The sequence below is a fragment of the Pan paniscus genome, chromosome X (genome assembly GCF_029289425.2).
Source record: "Pan paniscus chromosome X, NHGRI_mPanPan1-v2.0_pri, whole genome shotgun sequence".
In the NCBI taxonomy this organism is placed as follows: Eukaryota; Metazoa; Chordata; class Mammalia; order Primates; family Hominidae; genus Pan; species Pan paniscus.
This window is the reverse complement of record NC_073272.2, coordinates 84,794,148-84,821,074: the sequence shown is the minus strand read 5'-3', so window position 1 is coordinate 84,821,074 and position 26,927 is coordinate 84,794,148. Positions and strand designations below refer to the sequence as shown.

The window sequence follows — 26,927 nt, the reverse complement described above, 5'->3', positions numbered from 1 at the left end:
AGCAAACTTTCAGAATCATAAACATGCAAATCTTTAACATTTTGGTTTGCTTGGAAAGCTGGGATATAGTCTGAAGGGTTTGCTATGGTATGTATTGAATACTTATCTTACAGAGGAGCAGCAGAATATTTCTGGACATTATGACACCAAGCAGAAAAAATTTCATGAAATGTACCTATTCGTCAAGGAGTGTTTTCCTTTATAAGAAATCAAATTATAACATCTGTCCTTTATCCAACTGGGCTACAAAAAATAAGTTTGACACGTTTTAAATAGTAAGGAATGTTAGAGGCAAATCATTTCATGCTGCTTCTAGCTTCTTGTTTTAAAGAGAACAAATAGTGTTTCTAATTCTTGGACTCTAGAGTAAAAGATTGAATATCTTGTACATTGTTGCTGTGCAGCTGGAACAACTAAAGACTAGCTCCTTTAAGAGAATACTGCTGCTATTTACTGTTAACTCGAATATTTACTTGTTTATGCCCACTTTATCTTATTAATTACTTAAACAGTTTCGGAGTTTGGGAACCGCCACGAAAGCTGCCCAGTGTAAAAGGAACCATGCAGATAGAGCAAACTGCAATTGCATTGTCCTACTAGTTTCCTCATTGGTGGAGATAAACTAGGACAATCTGAGTAAAGCCAGAGTCTGGATGAACCTGTTTACCGTAACATGTGACCAAATCAAATAGGACTAGCTCTTAGGAGATGAGAAATGTTCAAGAAAAAAGAGATCTTTGTGTTGGAAGGGTGGTAAAGTGGTGCCAGGTGCAAGATAACTATCCAATTCATATGATTTGTACTCATCATAATTCTTTTTACTCTATCAAAAAGGAAAAACAATATGACAAATCAGAAATGTTTGATCTGTCTGTACTTTAAAAATTCAGCTTATTATTTATTTTAAAAATATGATGAATATATGAACATTTTGCTTTAGAAAAAGAACTTTAGTGTAAGAATTGAAAACTGAAAACCTGCTAAGACCTCAGTGGTACCAGTAAATTGTTCACAGGCCAAATGGGCTCAGGTAGACTGCAAGGCACCCCAGATTATGGGAATGTCAGTGTTCTATTCAAGAGACAACTGATACATTAACAAAGGGAGATTTTTAAGAAACAGGTTTTGATTTCTTTATTGCCCTCTAGTGATGTGTGCTTTCCAAGAGTTTCCTAACTTGCTTTGTGAGGAACATACTGTTTTGTTTTGTTTTATTCCTTCAGGAGAGCTTCTATTTCAATAGCCTACAAGCTCTCCAATGAGTGATAGTCATCTCAGACTATCAGTGTAATTTTACCTCATTCCAGTATATGAAGATATTTTGTAACATAAAAGATAATAATAATGTAACATACATTCACCCCCAAAATTCCTAAACTGTAAAGATTTTAGTGCTAGTATATGTACAAAGTGTGCTATTTGAAAAGAGTCTAGAGAAAATGATAGCAGGAACTTATTCTATGACCTTTATTATCTCTATATCTACCAAGGCAACTTCTATTTGTAAAATGTGTTTATTTATATATATTTCATTTTTCAAAATATTTTTTGTATACATGAAAAGGTAATTTTTATACATGGAAAAATTTTAAAGTATAAAAAACATTGAAAGGAATAAAAAGAGCATTAAAAGGTATACAGTGACAAATAAACCTCCTTATCCAGACACTTTTGTCCCCAGTTTCTCTTCCCAGAAGCAGCTACTCTTAAAACTATTTTGGTCTATGCATATCAAAGCAGTTATATATGTTTGTAAATGTATACGTCACTTTTAAAACATGTTACAGCAGAAAGAGTATACTATTTCATTCTTTTGTACTTTTTTCATTTAATACAGCTTGAAAATTGTTTCATATAAAAATGTAAAATATGAAGTGTTTTACTGTATTAATATAGGCCAACTTTCCATAGTCAAAAGGATATAGTGCATTGCATTTTTACTTTCAAAATTAATTGTATGTGCATACATGTAGCACTGTGATTCAAAATACAGTATGTTTCTTTTGAAAACAGGCTTCCAGATGTCTCTTATCGAAGTAGAATAATCACAAGATAAGAAAGCAAATTCAAGTATGCCTGAAATCCCCCAAACTAAAATAACTGGATATCTTTTCTTAGTCTGTGCTCTATACTTACCAGAAAAAAGCCATGACAAATAAGCAGATAACAAAGATTTAGTTTAAAAACAACAAATTCCAGAATATCTTGAAGTCAGTGCAAATTCAGCCTAATATCCTAAAAGAAGTCTAAGCTGGAAATCATGGGCTCCAGTCCCAAGTTTTTCATTAATTAGCTGCATTACTATGAGCAAATTATCTTACTTTTCTAGACCTCAGAGTTTTTTTTTTCATCTGCAAAATTAGTAGGGTAAATGATGATAAAGTTGATGATGACTATGACAATGATGATGATGTGATCATAATAATAATGTTTGTTACTCACCTACTTTGTAGTAATCAACTTATAGACATTAGCTTATTTACTCCTCATAGCACCCCTATGGAATATGTACCATCTTCACTTTTATAAATGGGAAAAACGGAGGCTCATAAAGGTTGCATATACAGTTTCTCAAGATCAGAGTTAGTGATAAAATCAGAGTTAGAATCCATGTTTTCTAGGTCTAAAGTTTCAGTCGCTGGTTTTTTTAATCTTTTTAAGAAATTTATCCTTAAGTTTCATAAGGATAAGAACTTTGCTCCTCACCCACTGTGATTCTAATATGCTTCCTGACATTGAAAATCACTATATTATTTTTTAATTTTAAATTTACCTATATCTTTGGTATTATAGTGTTTTATGTAATTAGATTCTGAAGTGCCTACTGAATCATCAAAGTAATATTAATATTAATATTCATTATGGTTTTAGTGTTAAGTATAGCTGGAATATTAATTTAATTAGAACATGCAATGCCTTGGCCAATCTACATAAGTATTCGGATGGTCACGACAACCTGATCAAATAAAAACAGAATTCAATACAAATTTTCCCAATGAAAAAAATTGAAAAAATATCACTAGTTAAATCTATAAATCCTAGGGTTTGAATTATAGTGAAAGAAAACATTAAGTTTAAAAAAATGGTTTCAGTTGTTTTTCTTGATTAGTAATGTTTATCCTAAGTGGCTGTTTTTGGCATGTGTATGTGTCTTAGGGGTGCCATCCTCAGGCTCAATGCCATCATCACATTGTCCAACAGCCCCAGGTCATCCACTCTGCACACTGGCAACAACCTGATTCTAGCCAGCAAATCCAAGCCATCACAGGAAATAATCCAATTTCTACACATATTGGAAATGAACTGTGCCATAGTGGATCAAGCCAGATTTGTGAGCAGGTAAGATCAATCAGCTGATTCCTTAACAAACTGAAATAATGTTCTTGAACTCTTCTCATACCACTATGCAGGTGCTCCCATTAAATTTTCATCAAAATACTGAGAAGTTGTATCACTGGTATTTGTGCCTTGTCAGCATTTTTAGAACAAATCTTCCCATCTTCTCTCAGAAGACAAAACAATTTAGGTCAATTAAGACATTAAATATATGAGGTTAGTTATGAACTGGTTAATGAATACCTAATTTGTAGCTGATCTTCAGTTCTAAAATGGGCCCAACAGTTGTGCAATGTTAAATATTTTCACGAGGTATGGTATTTAAATGAACAATAAATTGGAAGTTATATTATCTAAGATGATTTTAATGGTCACATTTCACAAACTGGTATTTACTTCCTGTATGTCTTCTTTGAGAATATATACATATTTTCTGTATGTCTTCTTTGAGAATATATTATTTGTCTTGAGAATCAAATCAAAATATGTATAGATTTTATTATGTATCACATTGACAAAATAGAAACTAGAACTTAGTTGCTAAGGAGAAATCTCATGTAATACAATTCTTGGTAATTAATTTATGTTATGAAAATTTTGGAATCTTATAAACATCTGCTATACAAGTGTTGAAGGAAAAAAGATTTTCTTGTATGTTGGTAAAACTAATATTAATAACTGGAACAATGGGGAATCAACCATCACTTGTATTTTTCTAGATCTCCAATTGACCTCTTTCATAGGCACCTCTTACTAAAAGACAAAAGAAAACAAGAAAAAAATAAAGAAGGAGCCAGCCCACATAAGAATTTGATTATTTTATATTAAGTATACATGAGATTATTTCTAAGAACTGAAATTTTGAAATATACATTTTGGCCACATTAATCAAAAAGAACTACAAAAGATTTAAAATCCATCTTTTTTCAATCTAAGAAAAGCCTAGAGCCAGGTTCGGTGACTCACATCTGCATTCCCAGCACTTTGGTAGGCCAAGGCTGGAAGATCTCTTGAAGCCAGCAGTTCAAGACAAGCCTGAGCAACATAGTGAGACCCTTATCTCTACATTTTTTAAAATTTTCTAATTTTAAAGAAAAGCCTAAAATTGTCTTTCTTCTGTATATCTGCACAGAAACATTGGCCTCTAGAATAACTCATAGAATACAATCCAGAAGGTATTGATTATTTACCTTAAGTGTATTAGATATAACCATAAAAGAGCCATTTTATTAGATTAGATCATTTGAAATTGTCATTTTTGTAGGTTGAAACTGGTATAATAGCAACAATTTTATACAGTTCAACCTAATGCTTAACTTTGCTTTGCCTTAGTTTCTTCTAATAGGGGAAAGTGGCAGGCACATAAAAAAGCATAATACAAACCAAAGTGTTTTCAGTCATAAAAGAGGAAAAAACAACACACTTTGGGAACAAAAGATTGAAGAAATTAATTTTGGCTGAGAGATCAAGGAAGGCTATGTTGAGGAATTAATTAACCTGGGCTTTGAAAAATGGGCAGAATTTCTATATATGGTATTGTGATATTGCATGGAAATAATATCCTAGGAAGAGAGAATCACATAAACAAAGTCATAGATTTGGGAAAGTAAATTCTGGGTTTCAGAAAAAGTTAGGGGTTTGATTTGTATGGCATGAAAGACATGTGACAAGGAGTATTATGGTGTAGTGTTAATATGATACATTAAGGCCAGGTCATGAGATTCTCAAGTGTTAATTTAAAAACTTTGGGCTTTCTTTAGTAGGCAATGGAGGGTGAGTGAAGGTTGCTGAGTTGGAAAATACTAATAGATATGGCTAGCATATTGATTAATTTTCTTCTTACAATGATCAGATTAGGAAGGTGCTATTGTTGTCCTTATTGCTCATATAAGGTAAGCGAGTTTCAAAGAGTTTAAATTATTTGCAAAGGCCTATACAGCCAGCATGCAGTAAAGCCAAGATTTATACATATGTAGGCTGACTCCAGAGCCCATTGATAGTTCCTCCTTGAATTTGGGTCACTTATGTGGAGAGTCCTTGAGCAATAGTATAAACATAAAGAAAGCACTTGGTTAAGAAGAGTCTGCCACAGGGAAGGTATTGGTGATAGAAAGCAGACTAGTTTCAGTGTATGGGGACCTGGGTTCTTGTCTTAACTCTGTTACTCTCAAGCTATGTGTTCTTAGTAATACAAAATCTCTCAGCAACATCCTCATCCATAAAATACTAAATAAAAATATGTGCTGGAAATTTTTTATAAACTACGAAGTCTACAACTTGAAAAAATCAATGGAGAAAACTTTGCAAATGAAAGATTATTAGAAGCTATTTCAATAGTCTAGGTGTAAAACAAAGTAGAATAATGACAATAGAAATGGTAGAAGGGACAATGATCAGAGATGGGAACTGTATGACAGGATTAAGAGTTTTGTCCAGTGGCAACAGTAATGTTATAATATTCTTTCCCCAGCTTAGTACATCTAATAATACATTTGACTAGATTACATGTTGTCTACTCAGTAAAGGGGCAAAGTTGGGTAACTAATGTATCACTTTTTATTATTCATACTGTAGTTTGAGATTTCTATGTAGCTTCTGTAAAGGCTGGAGGATTTTTTTCTTTAATTTTACTAAATTCCGCTTTTTTTCCATTTTAGATAATCTCTTTTTTTATTATACTTTAAGTTCTCGGATACATGTACAGAACGTGCAGGTTTGTTTACATAGGTATACACGTGCCATGATGGTTTGCTGCACCCATCAACCTGTCATCTACATTAGGTATTTCTCTCAATGCTATCCCTCCCCAGCCCCCCACCCCCAGCTTTTTCAATATTTTATAAGGATAAAGTTGAAGTGCTGCTGAAAATAGAATAGGCCCTTGGAAGCACCACTCTACTGGAAGCTTAGAGTTAGTAATTTCACTTGTATAGATTACTTTGGATTGGGTCCATTCCTGCTCAGAGTGATGACAGGGTAACCTGCTTGTGCAGATCCCATGGACAAAGGAGGGAGTTCTCCCACCTAGGCACCTTGGTGTTTACATGTCCCCTGTAGTGATATGTGGGTAGAAGAGTATCTTTAAAGAGTGATGCGCAGACATAGATTAGGCTCTTTTAAAACTAAAGTAGGACCCATTTTCATGGTTTGTGTTTAGAGTTAAACTGTAATTCGGAAGGAGCGTGGTAAAGAGGAATAGAACACAGGCATTCAATTTAATTATCTGAATTTATAAAACCTGATCCTGCTGAGCTGCATGACCTTCAGCAATAGACTTAGCTGGACGGAACCTCAGTTTCTACATCTCTAAAAGGGGAAGAATCATACTTTAATGTACAATATATCCTACAAGAGGATTAAATGAGATAAAATAAGTAAAGCACCTATCTTAGTGTCAAGTACATAGCAGATGCTGAAATTAATGTTTGATTATTGATCTTCTTGCCCCAACTCTGGGTCGCAAATGTTTCAAATCACCAATATAAGAAATTAGTTTCATTGTAAGACTATTTTTAGATGAAACTAGATCACCTTTAAAGTACTTTCCCCAAAGTGAAAGGCATTAAAAATATTTTTCAAAATCAGATATCTAAAACTGTGGCTTTAAAATATTTTTATAAAATTAATTTATGTGCATTTTCCATGGTCCTCCCTACTAATATCACCCTTTTGATTTCAAATTCAAAATATTACAAGTTACATATACTTCCCTGAAGAAATTAAGGATAACATGCTGTGATCATTTTCCTGTCATTAGCAAGGAACAGATAATTTTACACCTGTTGATGACAGGGAACAGCTCAGCTGAAGTCATTTTACAAGTTGTCATATAGGTGGCGTTTGTAAGAAATATTCAAATAAGTGTATATAGTGTGTGTGCAACTCTCTTCCACTTGGCTTAAGGATTCAGGGAAGTCTTTTGTAGTCATGGGAAGATGTTAAGGGAACAGTCCTGATCACCTGGATAGTGCTATTGCCAATGAAAAATACTCCAATTGGTGATGTGATGCCTTTAATGAATTGACAGAAAACATCAGATCTTAGTGTCAGGTGCTTTTTCTGGCAGGTCTCTGTGAAGCTCGCTATAATGTTTATTTAACATGTCATTCACCAATGATAGAATTTCAGGGCTGGTTAGTTCAATAAACTCAGCAGTTCTGTCTATCCCCTCGCTCATTAACAGGTGGCTCAAGTTCCTCTCCATGTTTATTGCCCTCTTCAATCCAAATATTGAAAATGAGTGCCTTTTATGTAAACTTGTATCCCCTGCTGTTGCTTCCACAAATTTAATTAGTGTCCGTTTGGGGCCTATCTTTTCCCAACACTACCTTATCTGTCTTCTGCAACCTCTGCAACCTCTTACTATGAAACCTTTTAGAACTATTGTTTTATGGCAAACTCAACTTTATTTTTAACACATTGTTACTTATTTGCTTTTTTATAAATTAGTTTTTTTAGTTAAAGTAATATATGTATATAGTTTAAAAGGCCAAATAGTAGTAAAAGGCATATAACAAACAGCAATTCCCTGTCCCTACCCTCTTCACCACCCAGAGCTGATCCCCAGAGGCAATCATTTTCAATTGTTAGCTTCGTCTTGTGATATTTACTTGCATTTAGCTAAATAGCTATATATAAAGCTAAATGGCATGCATGTATTTTCAGTATGCATAAACTTATAGTATGGGTATACTTATGCTGCTATGTCTTGATTTATCAGTGTTACATATTATCTGTTGATAATTCTGACACACAGGTTTAATTCTATTAATCTCTTATCCAACTGTTTTCATCCCTTCCATCATCCCAATATAGTTAAATCTCCATTTATTTTTGGTAAATCAGTGTTCAGTGTTTATATTATTATTGCTATAAAATATCATTTACTGCTGAACCAAATTGTGTATTATTTTGCTTCTTTTATTCGCACAACTTTTTGCTGGTGTTAATAATTCTCTAATTTTTTTCATTTGCTTGGTTTTTGTGTATCTATTGTTAATTCTTTTCTCAATACACAAATGTTCTGGTTCCTATTGATCAATTATCCCTTATCAGCTTTCTACTCTCCTTGAAACTCTGTAATCCTTATACACCACCTGCCTTGGTTTGAATTATCACTCTCTACTGACATTTTGGTCACTCTCTCTGTCCTTCAACAGTTTCATCAGCCAACTTACAATCTTCTCTCCACTTCCTACTGAATCTACAATCATCTATAAGAACTTCACCACCCACATCAGTACCCTTTCCCACACTGTCTTCATGGTTCTTCCTCACTCTCAATTTCTTCATTTCTACATCTTCAGTTCACATAGCTTTCAGCCAGTCCTTGAATTTATATCTTCACTTGAAACTGTTTAACCTGGGATTCTGAATGTCTCTTTCTCTTACCATCACATTCTTGTTTTATCTCTTACTCTCTCATTTCTGTTTAATGTCACCTTCACCAAACTCTCCATCCCTCAATTCTAAGCCACACTGGTTTCCATTGTCAGCCAGTTCAGCAATGATCTTGCTAGAAGCCCTTCTCCTTTTACTGGCATCACTTTGCTGATCCTTTGCTTTGTGTAGACTGCCATCCACCTTCTGTGCCCCTAGATTTTGACTTCTTTGTATACTAGAGAGTCTTCAGACTAAACCAATTTAGTCTAGTACAGATTGTCTCGGTCTTTCTGGACTCCCACCATTGTTAAACAGCCTTTTTAATTGATTCTAATCAACTCATTACCAGTCTTCAATGTCTAATTCTTATCTGTCCCACCCTGCTCATACTCCAAGTCTCACTGCTGATGTCTCCCTCTCTGCAGGTAGCCTTGCCTTCTACTAACAATGGATGGTGGAACTCAAACTTTAGTGGGCACCAGAATCAATTGGAAGAATTATTTAAGGAGAGATTGCTGGGGCCTGATAATCTGCATTTTCAAGTTCCCTGGTTATCCCAATGCTACTTTACTGGCCCAGGGACCATGATTTTGGTTCACCACATAAATTCCTTCAATGCTCCACTTTACTGAAAAATTTTTCTATACCTTCAGCAAACTTCTGATTCTTTTGATCTTCAAGAATTAAGACTCTAACTTTGTGATCAGGGTGACTCCCTTTGTGACCCTACCATTCTATTGACTTATAATCTCATCTCTTTTGTTCCCTTCATCTGAAAAATTTCCAAAGGAGGGAGACATACTCTCAGATGCTATATTCTCACTACTCACACATTCCTCAACACTGCAAACCAGATTCTAGCTTCACTATGTTCCTGAAACTGCTTTTATTGACCTCCAAGTTGTTGAATCCCACTTACTTTTCTTGACCCTCATTTTGTTTCAGTTCTACTGCATTTAGCACTGCTAATCTATTCTATTCTTGATATCTTTCTTTCCATTATACTATACTGCAGCTTCTATGACTTCTTCTCAGGCACTTCTTCCTTCTTTCATCTGGACCTCTTCTCCAAGGACCCATTCTTGGCCCCTGATATAGTTTGGCTGTGTACCCACCAAAATCTCATCTTGAATGATCATGTGTTGTGGGAGGGACCCAGTGGGAGGTAACTGTATCATGGGACAGGTCTTTCCCATGCTATTCTTGTGATAGTGAGTAAGTCTCATGAGATCTGGTGGTTTTATAAGAGGGAGTTTCCCTGCACAAGCTCTCTCTTTTTGCCTGCTGCCATCCATGTAAGACATGGCTTGGTCTTCCCTATCTCCCACCATGATTGTGAGGGCTCCCAAGCCATGTGGAACTGTAAGTCCATTAAACCTCTTCCTTTTATAAATTGTCCATTCTCAAGTATGTCTTTATCAGCAGCATGAGAACAGCCCCCCTTCTTTTTTCTCTACCCTCTATCCCTTGACAACATGATATAAAATCTTGACTTTTGCTACTACTTTTGTATGGACAATACCCAAAACTTTCTCAGCTCCAATGCATCATTTTTAATTGCCTACTTGACATCTCTACTTGACTGTCCCACAGTCATCTCAAACGAATCATATCTGCTTTTCACTTTCTCTCATCTATCAATGATATATCCAGTGCTTTATTTACTAGTCTTAATATTTAACATCATTTTTTTACTGCTCTGTCTGCTTTGCCACTCCACACCTAATTAGTTGTCATAGTTTGATGATTCTTTCTTCATACAACCTCTCTCATACAGCTGAAAGTTAAGTTTTCTTCTTGGAACTCTTAGCATTTGATCTGTAGCTCTCGTTAGAGCCCTTGTTGCAGAATTCCCATTGTTTATGAGAAAAAGGTTTGCAAATTCTTGATACTCACTTTGTAGTACAAGAAAAGATCATACACTTTATTTTCCCATGAGAAAGAATAATTTACGCTGTTACAAATGTTATTATTCAGTTACTTATACTCATTATAAAATTACAACTCAAACCACCTACATTGTTTTTAATTGGTTTGGAAAAGAAGAATGTCAAACTGGAAACACACACTCACACACCAAAAGGAAGTGAGAATAGCTTTGAATAAGTTTCACTAAATCCATTTCAGTGTGATTTGTTAAAGCACCTCTTACAACCAGTGCTTTTCCCTCTGTTCTGCTTAATATGTAGCTCCAATTTTATCCTTTATTATAATCAACTTTCTCACTACTTACTTACCTTGAAAGATTAAGCTATTAAAAGGGATGTCCTTAATATTTCTTTTGATGAACAAGATGAGTTGATGCAGAATCAGCATTATTATTATTTTTATGGTGATAAAAATATTTTTATCCAACAAATGTTTACTTAGGACTTATTATATTCAGGCTTTACAGGTTTACCCATCTACTCATGCCTTCACATATGAGAGTTTATTCTTTTTAAGAAATAATCATTATTTACTCAGGGAAGCAACTCCAAAGGGTACATGGACAAGATAACTAACATTGTGGTATATTCATCTAGACTGAACAAAAATGTGATGATACTACACTTTTTTTGTGTCTCACTTTTTTTAACTGACCAATATTTTATAAACTGATTTTTGTGTCACAGATGTAATTATGAAAACTTATCTTTGCTTACTTTGCAATTCTTCCATTTGCCTTAGAATGTACAGTTTTTTAAGGTCTGAATTCAGAGGAGAGGTTGAAAAGGAAGTATCAGTAGTCAAATTCAAATCCATTTACCATCTATATGCTTAAGAATAAATGTGTTTTTAGGGCACTTGGTTTTACATGCAATGTTGAAAGTAGTATGGAGTGTAACCTAAGTTATTATCCTCCAGGCAGTGCGTTTTGGGGATGGGAGCCACAGTGCCCAATAATATTGAAAAGATTGATACCCAAGAATAGGAAGCCAACAGAATGTGTCTTATTTAGGACACTGTTCATAGTAATTTGCGTCTAGGATTTCAAATGTCTCTGAAGTCTATGAGTTCTCTACAGTTGGCCCTGAGCTACTCTTTCCCATGTGAGATTGACTAAATATTGGCTTTAAATAATAAACGGGGGAAGTCAAACAAGAAATACGTTAAAACACATTGAATTGAGTAGGTTTATCTACCTTTAAGATATACTAACAAATCAGGCTGACTTTCACTTAGAATATGTGCGTCCAACTGGAAGTAATTCCTCTATAGTCAGTATAATTCAAAAATCAGTATGTCAAAGATATATCTGCACTTCCATGTTGATTGCAGCACTATTAACAATATCCAAGATATGAAATCAACCTAAGTGTCCATCAATGGATAAGTGGATAAAGAAAATATGGTATGTGTATACACAATGTACACAATGGAGTATATTCAGCCATAAAAAGGAATAAAATCCTGTCATTTGAGGCAACATTGATAAGCCTGGAGGACATTATGTAAACTGAAATAAGCAGAGCACAGAAAGATAAATATCACATGTTCTCACTTATATGGGGGAGCTAAATATATAAATATATTGATGTCATGCAAGTAGAAAGTAGAATAGTGGTAGCAAGAGGCTTAGAAGGGAGGGGGAAGAAAATATAGGAAGAGATTGGTTAACAAATCCAAAACTACCACTATGTAGAAAAAAATAAGTTCCAGTGTTCTATAACACTGTGGGGAGACTATAGCTAACAGAAATTTACTCTATATTTTCAAATATCTAGCAGAGAGGATTTTAAATGTTCTCACCATGAAGAAATGATTATTGTTTGAGGTGATGGATATGCTATTATCCTGATTTGATTATTACAGATTGTATGCAGGTATTGAAGTAGCACAGTAAAACTCATAAATATGTACTTTTATTATGTTTCAATTAATTTTTAATTTTAAAAATTAATAAAAAATATAATTCACATTTTCTTTTTCCACAGGAGACATATGAATAAGCCATGTGATTTAATTTACTCATTTTGCTGTTTTATTTAAGTGCCTATATTCAAGAATGTTTATGCTATGCAAGTTTTGCTTTCATTTGAACACTTAGAATCGAGTGAAATGAAGTTGAAATTGCCATTGCAATGTTGATTTTTCTTTAAATTTCTCCCACATTAAAAAATGTATCCCTGAAAAAAATGGCTTGATTTATGTGATGACTTTAGTAGGTTATCTTTCTTTCGCTTCACATAAAAATATCTATGAACTTAGAAAAACTTAATATTGCTTACAATTGTGATTGATGTTTGCTTCAGGTGATAATTCAGGATGATGGCCCTGAAAAATTGGACCCCAGATATTTTGGAGAGTTGCTTGCTGATCTGAGCCGTAAGAATACGGATCTATATCACTGCTTATTAGAACATTTGCAGAGAATTGGAGGAAGGTACTGTAAACATATTATTTGCCTTGATGTTGTAGCTACCAAACATTTTACAACATTCTAGTACTTTAAAAATAGACTTCAGTTTTAGGTTCACAGCAAAAACTCTAGTACTTTCTATTTTATTTTTTTAAATTATACTTTAAGTTCTAGAGTACATGTGCACAACGTGCAGGTTTGTTACATATGTATACATGCGCCATGTTGGTGTGCTGCACCCATTAACTTGTCATTTACATTAGGTGTATCTCCTAATGCTATCCCTCCTCCCTCCCCCCAGGTAACAGGGCAGATATGAGCAAATGTCTCATTTTAAGAGTTAATGTAGATTATGAAAATCATCAGACAAAAAACAAAAAACACAAGCCCTTTTAGGATTAGTAAAGAATTCCATGTACCTTCCTTTGTGATGTACTTTCATGGCACAAGCAACATCTTGGGCAAGGAGCTCAAAAATGCATGGCATACTATAACTTGTTTTAAGATATTAAACTGATGATATTAGGTACCGTCCTACTGCCAACACACCACTGTTTGTCTTCCAATTATGTGATTTCAACATATGTAGGCCAGAGTTTAAAATATATTTGATATGTCACATATTATATATAAACTTTGTATATTATTATCTATTACATTAAATTAAAAATATATCAATAGATATAAACATAAACATAATTTTATATAACACAATATAAAATTATATAGATTTAAATAGATATTCATTAAAAATTTATCAACTGTTCATGTGTAGATGAGACCATATTTTGTCATGAAATGAATTCTATAAGCTACACCCCAAAAGGTGCCTTCTACTATATAATTACAGCATATCTGTGGCCATCTGTCAGGCAATATCTAGGAAAGCTCCACAAATTCAAAATAATTTGGAAGATAAAGGAAAGTCAATAGAATATTTTCTAATTCAGACTTTTCACTAACTAGATTCTTCTAATTCTTAGATTTTAAATAATATATAATTTTATATAACATATAGGTTAATGTAAATGGGATGACACCATATATACTATTTTGTACATTTTCTCACTCAAATATATATAGTATATATTTTTCCATGTCAATATTTTGGTGTCTGTAATGTATTCTCTCTTAATCTCTTGTATATCTTGTCTTTTCTCCATGTATTAGCTCCCTCCCACTTGATTTTTCTTGCTTTCATATTAATGACTACAACCATTATCTTACTGTCACCCTCAACTGCTTTGCCTCCTTATTGAACTGCCCTTCCCACTTAGCAAAACCCCAACTCTGGATTACTCTAACTCTCTGCCTTATTCTCTTTTAAAAAAAAAAAAAAACGACCACCACCTCCTTCATCCAACACCCACTATCTTTAGAATGCAGAGGGCTCCATGAGGGCTGCTTTATTTACCCTGATGTCCTTGGTGCATAGTGTGGTGGCTGGTTTACTGTGGTGCTCAATAGATAGTTGCTGAATGAACAAATGCCTTCATTACTGTTATGCCCATGGAGCTGATCACTGCTAGAGAAAAGCAGAGCCATTTATTTGAACTGGTGCCATTATAAATGCATGATTTCTATCTTCAACTTGGCCTTCATCATAGTTTTATCCTAATCAACACCATCTCCATTAACCATTACACAAACAAGTCTCCCTGTTTCCCATTACCCAAACAACTATTTCATCTCTTTACACATGTTCATTATTTTAAAATATTTCCCTTAATGTAATAATCAGCTATATGTTAAGCATCCACCATGTGCCAGGCATTATCTATATTATCTAATTTGCATGATAACCTTACAAACTTTCAGATGAAGACCCAAAGAAAATAAGTTATTAAGATCACACAGCTACTAAGTGCCTGAGATGGATTCAGACATTTTTGAGTACTGCTTTACCTATAATCTATGAACTTTTTGGCAAAGCCTTCCCTAAATCTTCAGTTTGTCCTAGGTGCTCTACTTCGGTGCATTAACCATGCCCTGTGAATATTTTTATCAAAGTACACATTGTAAAATTCAGAAGTATATAGGACATAGTCTTAAGTACCCTTATTCTAGATCCAGAGTTCATATCCTGGGTTCATGTCACAGTTTTTTTTTTTTTTTTTTTTTACATACTAAATGTATAGTATCAGGCAAGTAAAAATACTTATCTCATTCATTTGTTAAAGCAATAAATGAGTTAAGACATGTAGTTACAAGTGGCATCCGCATCATGTGAACATTTAGAAATAGACCTAAAGAATTAGAAATTCTGTGGGGAGGGCTCAGCAACACTCTCTTCAGAGGATTCTGATACATGATCAAGTTTGAGAACCACTAAACTAAAGTTGCAAAAGTGGCAAAATCTGGGACTAGAACCCACACTCTGAGAACCAATTTTCCTTAGGAAAATCACTTAACCTTTCAAAACTAGATGTGTAATATCAGGCAAATTGTTTAAGATTTTGTAGTGGCTCACGCCTGTAATCCCAGCACTTTGGGAGGCCAAGGCGGGCGGATCACGAGGTCAGGAGATTGAGACCATCCTGGCTAACATGGTGAAACCCTGTCTCTACTAAAAATACAAAAAATTAGCCGGGCCTAGCGGCGGGCGCCTGAAGTCCCAGCTACTCAGGAGGCTAAAGCAGGAGAATGACGTGAACCCGGGAGGCGGAGCTTGCAGTGAGCCGAGATCGCGCCACTGCACTCCAGTCTGGGCGACAGAGCCAGACTCCGTCTCAAAAAATAAATAAATAAATAAATAAAAAAGATACTGTATACAGGGAGTGTCACTCTGTTCCTTTTTCTGCCCAATGTAATTCTAGCCACCATCTTCCAGTGTTGAATAGAGATATACTCCACGCTGACCTTTCCACCTCCCTAATCTACTGTCTTTGTTTCCACGTTCTCCATCTCTCCCTCCCCTTTTGTATCCACTTTTCATATTTTTCCAAAATGCAATTCAGCAATTAGTGGGCTGCAAGGTAAAAATTAAGGAAGTTTGTCACATGAAACCATTCTGGTTACTTTTTAAAATTCTGATATTAAGTGCTATTTATTGTTCCTTGTTTTGTTTCTTTGTTTTGTTTTCTTATTTATAGAAAGAAAAGTGACTAGGGACATGTATACCAGGTTGGCATTTGAATTGGGAGAAGTAAGGATTAGTATCTTTTAAATGCAAAATGTCTATTAATACTATCATAATTCCAGTTAAGAGTAATGCAAAGCTACAAAAACTGCATTGTGATTCACATTTTTAACTTGCTTTAACTTTGCATCTATACATGTAGTTACTTTAGTAAAGCATTAAAAAACAAGAAGATATTTCTACTTTTGCTAGGCCCTCCCTATAAATTCTATTTTGGGCAACACAGGAAATACCACATAGATACATGCAGACAATTGCACGTATGTACTCATGCCTTGGAAAAGGGAACCTTCAGTTCTCTTTCTACTCACTAGTTCATATAGTTTTATAAGTGTGTGTAAGAGGTTTTGCACAGTAAGTGACCCTCTTGTCTCTGTAGGCAATATATTACTCATAAGCAATTACAAAGAAGGTAGAGGTAGGAGTTAACACACTACAACTATTTTACTTTAAAATAAATATTATGGGGGCTGAAGAGGGAAGAATCTGGGAACCCTGAAAGGGGCTACCACACACTGGGGCTCCTTTCTAGGCCCCAACAACTCCTCGGGAAGGAGTGAGTTGAGCAGGTAAAGAGCAACCTGGACTTGCCCTGGGCCTCTGGAAACCTGCCAGCAGGAGACTCCACAACTCCCATGAACATGTGAGTTGGCAGGGAGAGACGCTTAGAGAAGTGGTAGGGGCAGAACTCCAGTCAGTGCGGAGCCCAGAGGGTTGGTGTGGGAGCCTCTGTGGTGGAGCATGGCCAAGGATGCCCATCCCTAGGACACTTTAGCCCTAGGGAAACTGTTGGACCTAAACGTTGCTGGGTAGTCTTGCCCATGAGAAGAGGTCAGAACACCCCTCAGTCTACTGCCTTCTCCTGCGGCCCCAGACTGGCTCTGCCTGCTTGTAGTGCAGCCTCAGATGCCCAGGTGGGGTGCCTCCTGGGAGCCCTCATTATACTTCCTCCACTGGCAGACAGTATTTGATCAGTGAAGAGCTCAAGTGGGAGGGGAAGCAGCCCCCGTGGGCATGCACCAGTCTGCCCGTGTCCTCCCCACAACAGCCTCCCTCGTGCCACTTTGCTTGCACGCACTCTCCCATGGCCACCCCCAACCCGTCACATCGTTTTGACAGTGCGTGTGTGCAGAGGGGCCTTGTCTCCCCTTTCCCACTAGCATGAATGTGCGCATGCATCTTCCTGTGCCACAGCTGCCAGCGTCCGTGCATCCCGCCCCCCCAATCCCCTGCTGTGCCGCCATTGTCATCAGAGCATTCGCCGGCTCAGAGACCACTAGTCCAGCACCCACCAGCGCCCCGCACTTGCACTGACACTGCTGCCTGTGTGAAAATATGTGGGGAGACCAGTGGACCCGCCCCCACCCCCCAGCAGTAGCTGCCGCCTGTGTGAATGCGCACACAAAGGGCGCGCACAGTCCAGTGCTACCAGTGCCCCACCCCTGTGCTAACACCGCTGCCGGGCAAACACATGCAGGGACACTGGCGGAGCCTGATACCTCCCCCGCCACCACCATGCTGCCACTGCTGCCACTGTGAACACCACCACAGAGGCCGGCACGCCTGCATCTGCAATCTCCATGTTGCAGCCAATGAATGTGCACCCCACCATACTGCCACTGCCGTTGGCATGTGCAAACGAGGGTGGATCACACTGCCACCACTCTATGGAGTATGGTGACTGGCACCACCCATAGGAGTGTTGTGACCAGCGGTCCAGGAAGAATTCGGCCTCTCCAGTGTGGCAAGTTCCTAACATTCAGGGGCCACATATCAAAGCCTGGCCCAATACGACTCCCCAGAATTAGAGCATGCACTTCAGGAGTCCTTAGCTGAGTCTTGGCCCCCTAAAATCCTCCAGAAATGAAGCCAATCGACTGTACTCACCTTATACTACAACCAAACCTCCAAGGACACCAAACAGGATAAAAGAAAAAAAATAACCAACCAAAAGTCAGCAACTTCAAAGACTGAAGGAACATCAGCCCACAAAGATTAGAGATAACCAGTGCAAGAACTCTGGCAACTCAAAAAGCCAGAGTGCCTTCCTACCTCAAAAGGATTGCACTAGTGCCCCAGCAATGGTTCCTAACCAGGATGAGATGGCTGAAATGACAGAAATAGAATTCAGACTATGGATAGGAACAAAGATCATCGACATGAAGGAGAAAGTTGAAACCCAATCCAAGGAATTTAAGGATTACAATAAAACAATGCAGGAGCTGATAGACAAAATGGCTATTATAAGAAAGAACCAAACTGATTTAATAGAGCTGAAAAACACGCTATAAGAATTTCATAATGTAATTGCAAGTTTTAACAGCAGAATTGACAAAGGTGGGCCAAAAATCTCAGAGCTTGAAGACTGGCTCACCAAAATAACTCAGAGAAAAAGAACAAACAATAAAGAAGGATGAACAAAACATCTGAGAAATAAGGGATTTTGTAAAGAGACCCAATCTATGACTCCCGGGCATGCCTGAGAGACAGAAAAATGAAGCAACTTGGAAAACATATTTCAGGATCTCGTCCATGAAAATTGCCCCAACCTCACTAGAGAGGCCAATATTCAAATTCAGGAAATGCAGAGAACCCCTGCAAAATACTACACAAGAAGATCACCCAAGACACATCGTCATCCGATTCTCGAAATGAGAGAAAAAATGTAAAAGTCAACTAGACAGAAAGGGCAGGTCACCTACAAAGGGAATCTCATTGGGCCAGCAGCAGACCTGTCAGTAGAAATCCTACAAGCCAAAAGAGAATGGGGGCCTGTATTCAGCACTCTTAAAGAAAATAATTTTCAACCAAGAATTTCACATCTGGCCAAACTAAGCTTTATAAGCAAAGGAGAAATAAGATCCTTTTCAGAGAAGCAAATGCTTAGGGAATTTGGTACCACCAAACATACCTTACAAGAAGTCCTAAAGGAATTGCTAAATATGGAAAGGAAGACCTTTATTAAACACCATAAAAACACACAAGTACATAGGCCAGTGATACTATAAAGCAACCACATCAACAATTCTACATAATACTCAGCTAACAACATGATGACAGGATCAATACCAACCTTGAATACAAATGAGCTAAATGCCCCAATAAAAAGGCACAGGGTGGCAAGTTGGATAAAGAAGCAAAACTCAAAGGTATCCTATCTTCAAGAGACTCATGTGACATAAAATGACACCCATAGGCTCAAAATAAAGAGATGGAGAAAAATCGACCAAGCAAATGGAAAACAGAAAAAAGCAGGGGTTATAACCCTAATTTCAGAAAAAAACAGATTTTAAACTAACAAAAATCAAATAAGACAAAGGGCATTACATAATGGTAAAGGGCTCAATTCAAGACCTAACAATCCTACATACATATGCACCCAACACAGGCACACCAAGATACATAAAGAAAGTTCATAGAGAGCTATGAAGAGATTTAGATAACAACACAATAACAGTGGGAGACTGCTACACTCCACTGAGAGTATTAGACATATCAGCAAGACAGAAAACTAACAAAGATATTCGGAACCTTAAATCAACACTTGACAAAATGGACCTAACAGATAGCTACAGAACTCTCCACCTCAAAACAACAGACTATACATTCTTCTCATCTGCACATGGCACAAATTCCAAAATTGACCCAAAAATTGAGCATAAAGCAATCATCAGCAAATACAAAAAACATGAAATAACAACAACTACACTCTTGAACCACAGTGCAATAAAAATAGAAATTGATGCTAAGAAACTCACTCAAAACCATATAATTAAATGGAAATGAAACAACCTGCTCCTGAATGACTTCTGGGTAAATAATGAAATTAAGCCAGAAATCAAGAAATTCTTTGAAACGAATGACAACAAACATACAACATATCAGAACCTCTGGGATATAGACAAAGCAATGTTATAAGGGAAGTTTATAGTACTAACTTCCCATATCAAAAAGTTAAAAAGATCTCAAATTAACAACCCAAAACCACATCTAGAGGAACTATAGAAACAAGAGAAAACTAACCCCACAGACAGTAGAAGACAAGAAATAACCAAATTCAAGCTGAACTGAAGGAAATTGAGACATAAAAAACCATACAAAAGAGCAATGAATCCAGAAGCTGGCTCCTTGAAATAATGAATCAGAAAGATAGACCTTTATTTTTTATTTTTTTATTTTTTTATTTTATTATTATTATACTTTCAGTTTTAGGGTACATGTGCACAATGTGCAGGTTAGTTACATATGTATACATGTGCCATGCTGGTGTGCTGCACCCATTAACTCGTCATTTAGCATTAGGTATATCGCCTAATGCTATCCCTCCCCCTTCCCCCTACCCCACAACAGTCCCCAGAGTGTGATGTTCCCCTTCCTGTGTCCGTGTGTTCTCATTGTTCAATTCCTACCTACGAGTGAGAATATGCGGTGCTTGGTTTTTTGTCCTTGCGATAGTTTACTGAGAATGATGATTTCCAATTTCATCCATGTCCCTACAAAGGACATGAACTCATCATTTTTTATGGCTGCATAGTATTCCACGGTGTATATGTGCCACATTTTCTTAATCCAATCTATCATTGTTGGACATTTGGCTTGGTTCCAAGCCTTTGCTATTGTGAATAGTGCCGCAATAAATGTACGTGTGCATGTGTCTTTAGAGCAGCATGATTTATAGTCCTTTGGGTATACACCCAGTAATGGGATGGCTGGGTCAAGTGGTATTTCTAGTTCTAGATCCCGGAGGAATCGCCACACTGACTTCCACAATGGTTGAACTAGTTTACAGTCCCACCAACAGTGTAAAAGTGTTCCTATTTCTCCACATCCTCTCCAGCACCTGTTGTTTCCTGACTTTTTAATGATTGCCATTCTAACTGGTGTGAGATGGTATCTCATTGTGGTTTTGATTTGCATTTCTCTGATGGCCAGTGATGGTGTGCATTTTTTCATGTGTTTTGTGGCTGCATAAATGTCTTCTTTTGAGAAGTGTCTGTTCATGTCCTTCGCCCACTTTTTGATGGGGCTGTTTGTTTTTTTCTTGTAAATTTGTTTGAGTTCATTGTAGATTCTGGATATTAGCCCTTTGTCAGATGAGTAGATTGCAAAAATTTTCTCCCATTCTGTAGGTTGCCTGTTCACTCTGATGGTGGTTTCCTTTGCTGTGCAGAAGCTCTTTAGTTTAATTAGATGCCATTTGTCAATTTTGGCTTTTGTTGCCATTGTTTTTGGTGTTTTAGACATGAAGTCCTTGCCCATGCCTAGGTCCTGCATGGTAATGCCTAGGTTTTCTTGTAGGGTTTTTATGGTTTTAGGTCTAATGTTTAAGTCTTTAATCTATCTTGAATTAATTTTTGTATAAGGTGTAAGGAAGGGATCCAGTTTCAGCTTTCTACATATGGCTAGCCAGTTTTCCCAGCACCATTTATTAAATAGGGAATCCTTTCCCCATTGCTTGTTTTTCTCAGGTTTGTCAAAGATCAGATAGTTGTAGATATGTGGCATTATTTCTGAGGGCTCTGTTCTGTTCCACTGATCTATATCTCTCTTTTGGTACCAGTACCATGCTGTTTTGGTTACTGTAGCCTTGTAGTATAGTTTGAAGTCAGGTAGCGTGATGCCTCCAGCCTTGTTCTTTTGGCTTAGGATTGACTTGGCGATGCGGGCTCTTTTTTGGTTCCATATGAACTTTAAAGTAGTTTTTTTCCAATTCTGTGAAGAAAGTCATTGGTAGCTTGATGGGGATGGCATTGAATCTATAAATTACCTTGGGCAGTATGGCCATTTTCACGATATTGATTCTTCCTACCCATGAACATGGAATGTTCTTCCATTTGTTTGTATCCTCTTTTATTTCATTGAGCAGTGGTTTGTGGTTCTCCTTGAAGTGGTCCTTCACGTCCCTTGTAAGTTGGATTCCTAGGTATTTTATTCTCTTTGAAGCAATTGTGAATGGGAGTTCACTCATGATTTGGCTCTCTGTTTGTCTGTTATTGCTGTATAAGAATGCTTGTGATTTTTGTACATTGATTTTGTATCCTGAGACTTTGCTGAAGTTGCTTATCAGCTTAAGGAGATTTTGGGCTGGGACAATGGGGTTTTCTAGATATACAATCATGTTGTCTGCAAACAGGGACAATTTGACTTCCTCATTTCCTAATTGAATACCCTTTATTTCTTTCTCCTGCCTAATTGCCCTGGCCAGAACTTCCCACACTATGTTGAATAGGAGTAGTGAGAGAGGGCATCCCTGTCTTGTGCCAGTTTTCAAAGGGAATGCTTCCAGTTTTTGCCCATTCAGTATGATATTGGCTGTGGGTTTGCCATAGATAGCTCTTATTATTTTGAGATACGTCCCATCAATACCTAATTTATTGAGAGTGTTTAGCATGAAGTGTTGTTGAATTTTGTCAAAGGCCTTTTCTGAATCTATTGAGATAATCATGTGGGTTTGGTCTTTGGTTCTGTTTATATGCTGGATTACATTTATTGATTTGCATATATTGAACCAGCCTTGCATCCCAGGGATGAAGCCCACTTGATCATGGTGGATAAGCTTTTTGATGTGCTGCTGGATTCGGTTTGCCAGTATTTTATTGAGGATTTTTGCATTAATGTTCATCAAGGATATTGGTCTAAAATTCTCTTTTTTGGTTGTGTCTCTTCCCGGCTTTGGTATCAGGATGATGTTGGCCTCATAAAATGAATTAGGGAAGATTCCCTCTTTTTCTATTGATTGGAATAGTTTCAGAAGGAATGGTACCAGCTCCTCCTTGTACCTCTGCTAGAATTCGGCTGTGAATCCATCTGGTCCTGGACTCTTTTTGGTTGGTAAGCTATTGATTATTGCCACAATTTTAGATCCTGTTATTGGTCTATTCAGAGATTCAACTTCTTCCTGGTTTAGTCTTGGGAGGGTGAATGTGTCGAGGAATTTATCCATTTCTTCTAGATTTTCTAGTTTATTTGCATAGAGGTGTTTGTAGTATTCTCTGATGGTAGTTTGTATTTCTGTGGGATTGGTGGCAATATCCCCTTTATCACTTTTTATTGTGTCTGTTTGATTCTTCTCTCTTTTCTTCTTTATTAGTCTTGCTAGCAGTCTATCAATTTTGCTGATCCTTTCAAAAAAATCAGCTCCTGGATTCATTAATTTTTGAAGGGTTTTTTGTGTCTCTATTTCCTTCAGTTCTGCTCTGATTTTAGTTATTTCTTGCCTTCTGCTAGCTTTTGAATGTGTTTGCTCTTGCTTTTTGAGTTCTTTTAATTGTGATGTTATGGTGTCAATTTTAGATCTTTCCTGCTTTCTCTTGTGGGCATTTAGTGCTATAAATTTCCCTCTACACACTGTTTTCAATGTGTCCCAGAGATTCTGGTATGTTGTGTCTTTGTTCTCGTTGGTTTCAAAGAACATCTTTATTTCTACTTTCATTTCATTATGTACCCAGTAGTCATTCAGGAGCAGGTTGTTCAGTTTCCATGTAGTTGTGCGGTTTTGAGTAAGTTTCTTAATCCTGAGTTCTAGTTTGATAAATAATAAAGAGGAAAAGTGAGAAGATACGAATAAATGCAATCAGAAATGAAAAGGGGATAGAAATACAAAAATCCCTCAGAGACTATTACAAACACCCTTATGCACACAAGGTAGAAAACCTAAAAGAAATACATTCCTGAAAACATACAACTTCTGAAGATGGAACCAGGAAGAGACTGAATCCCTGAACAGAACAATAATGAGTTCTGAAACTGAGTCAGTAATAAAGAGCCTAGCAAATAGAAAAAGCCCAAAACCAGATAGATGCATTCACAACGAAATTCTACCAAATGTATAAGGAAGAGTTGGTATCATTTCTGCTGAAACTCTTCTGAAAAAATAAGAAAGAGGTATTCCTTTCTAACTCATTCTATAAGACCAGCATCATCCTGATATCAAAACCTGGCATGGATGCAACAAAAAATAAAACTTAAGGGCAATATCCTTGATGAACAGTGATGCAAAAATCCCCAATAAAATACTAGCAAACCAAATTAAGCAGCACATCGAAAAGCTAATCCACACCACAGTCAAGTAGGCTTTATTTCTGGGGGGCAAGATTGGTTTAACATATGCAAATCAATAAATGCTACTTACCATATGTACAGAACTGAAAACAAAAATCACATGATCACTCGATAGATACGGAAAAGGTTTTTTGATGAAATGTAAGATCCCTTTATGTTAAAAACTCTCAAGAAACTAGGAATTGGAGAAACATACTTCAGAATAATAAGAGCCATCTCTTACAAGCCCTTAGGCAACATCATGCTAAATGGGCAAAAGATAGAAGCATTCTTGAAACCGGAACAAGATAAGAATGTTCTCTCTCACCACTTCTATGCAACATAGCACTGGAAGTCCCAGCCAGAGCTATCTGGCAAGAGAAAGAAATAAAGGGCATTCAAGCAGGAAGAAAGGAAGTCAAACTATCCCTGTTTGCAGACAATATGATTCTATACCTAGAAAACTCCATAGTCTCTGCCCAAAAGCTCCTTGATTTGATACACCACTTAAACAAAGTTTTAGGATATGAAATCAATGTACAAAAATCAGCTACATTTCGATACACCAACAATATCCAAGCTGAGAGCCAAATCAGAAACACAATCCCATTCACAATTGCCACAAAAAGAGTAAAATACTTAGGAATACAGCTAACCCAGGAAGTAAAAGACCTCTACAATACGAATTAGAAAACACTGCTCAAAGAAATCAGAGATGACACCAACAAATGGAAAAGCATCCCATGCTAATGGATAGGAATAATCAGTATTATCAAAATGGCAATACTGCCCAAAGCCATTTACAGATTTGATGCTATTCCTATCAAACTAGCAATGTCATTCTTCACAGAATTAAACTATTGAAATTCATATGGAACCATAAAAGACTGGAATAGCAAGACAATCCTAAGCAAAAAGAACAAAGTGGAAGGCATAAAATTACCCAACTTAAAACTCTACTACAAGGCAACAATAACCAAAACAGCATGGTATTTCTACAAAAACAGACACACAGACCCATAGAACAGAATAGAGATCCCAGAAATAATGCCAAACACCTACAACTATCTGACCTTTGACAAAATCTACAAAAATAAGCAATGGGGAAAGGATTCCCTATTCAATAGATGGTGCTGGGATAACTGGTTAGCCATATGCAGAATATTGAAAGTGGAACCCTCCTTATACGATATACAAAAATTAACTCAAGTTGGATTAAAGTCTTAAACCTGAAACCAAAATCTATAAAAACTCTAGAAGATAACCCAGGAAATATCATTCTAGACATAAGACCTGACAAAGACTTCATGACAAAGATGCCAAAAGCAATTACAAGAAAAACAAAAATGGACAAATGGGACCTAATTGAACTAAAGACCTTCTGCACAGCAAAATAAACTATCAACAGACTTAACAGACTTAAAAGACAATCTACAGAATAAGAGAAGAAAATATTTGCAAACTATACATCCAACACAGGTCTAATATCCAGAATCTACAAGGAATTTAAATATTTTTTTAAAATTCAGGAGTACAAGTATAGGCTTGTTACATAGGTAAACTTGTGTCATGGGGGTTTGTTGTACAGATTATTTCATCACCCAGGTATTAAGCTCAGTACCCATTAGTTATTTTTCCTGATCCTCTTCCTCCTCCTACCCTCTACCTTTTAATAGGCCCCAGTATGTGTTGTTCCCCCTCTATGTGTCCATATGTTCTCATCATTTAGCTCCTACTTATAAGTGAGAACATGCAGTATTTGGTTTTCTGTTCCTGTGTTAGTTTGCTAAGAATCATGGCCTCCAGCTCCATCCATGTCCCTGCAAAGGGCATGATCTTGTTGTTTTTTGTGGGTATGTAGTATTCCATGGTGTATATATACCACATTTCCTTTATCCAGTCTATCACTGATGGGCATTTAGGTTGATTCCATGTCTTTGCTATTGTGAATAGTGCTGCAATGAACTTACACAAGCATGTGTCTTTACAGTAGAATTATTTATATTCTTTTGGGTATATACACAGTAATGGGTTTGCTGGGTCAAATGGCATCTCTGTCTTTAGATCTTTGAAAAATTGCCACACTTCTTTTTGACAATTTACAAGCAAAAAACAAACAACCTCATTAAAAAGTGGGCAAATGACATGAACAGACACTTTTCAAAAGAAGACATACATGTGGCTGACAAGCATATGAAAAAACCTCAACATCACTGAACATTAGAGAAATGCAAATCAAAACCACAATGAAATACCTTCTCACACCAGTCAGAATGGTTGTTATTAAAAAGTCAAAAAATGACAGATTCTGGTATGGTTGTGGAGAAAAGGTAATGATTATGCACTGGTGGTGGGAATCTAAACTAGTTCAGCCATTGTGAAAAGCAGTTTGGCCAATTTGTCCAAGAACTTAAAACAGAATCAGCATTTGACCCAGCAATTCCATTGAATCAAATGCTGATTCTGTTTTAAGTTCTTGGACTAATTGCCAAACTGTTTTCAACAATACCCAAAGGAATATAAATCATTCTACCATACAGACACTTGCACACCTATGCTCATTGCAGCACTATTCACAATAGCAACGACATGGAATGAACCTAAATGCCCACTGATGATAGACTGGATAAAGGAAATGTGGTACATCTACACCATGGAATAGTATATAGCCATATAAAAGAATGAGAT

The 26,927-nt window shown here is 36.6% G+C and overlaps 1 protein-coding gene across 2 annotated transcripts in view; it reads left to right on the top strand.

Annotated features, from left to right (window-relative positions):
• POF1B (POF1B actin binding protein) overlaps positions 1-26,927 on the top strand; it is a 96,777-nt gene that overhangs the window by 30,490 nt on the left and 39,360 nt on the right. For both annotated transcript variants that reach the window (XM_057301161.1, XM_024927236.4), the window contains exons 6-7: positions 3,157-3,339; positions 12,954-13,084. In XM_057301161.1, the coding sequence (XP_057157144.1) occupies positions 3,157-3,339; positions 12,954-13,084 (314 nt within the window). The remainder of the gene's footprint in view (positions 1-3,156; positions 3,340-12,953; positions 13,085-26,927) is intronic.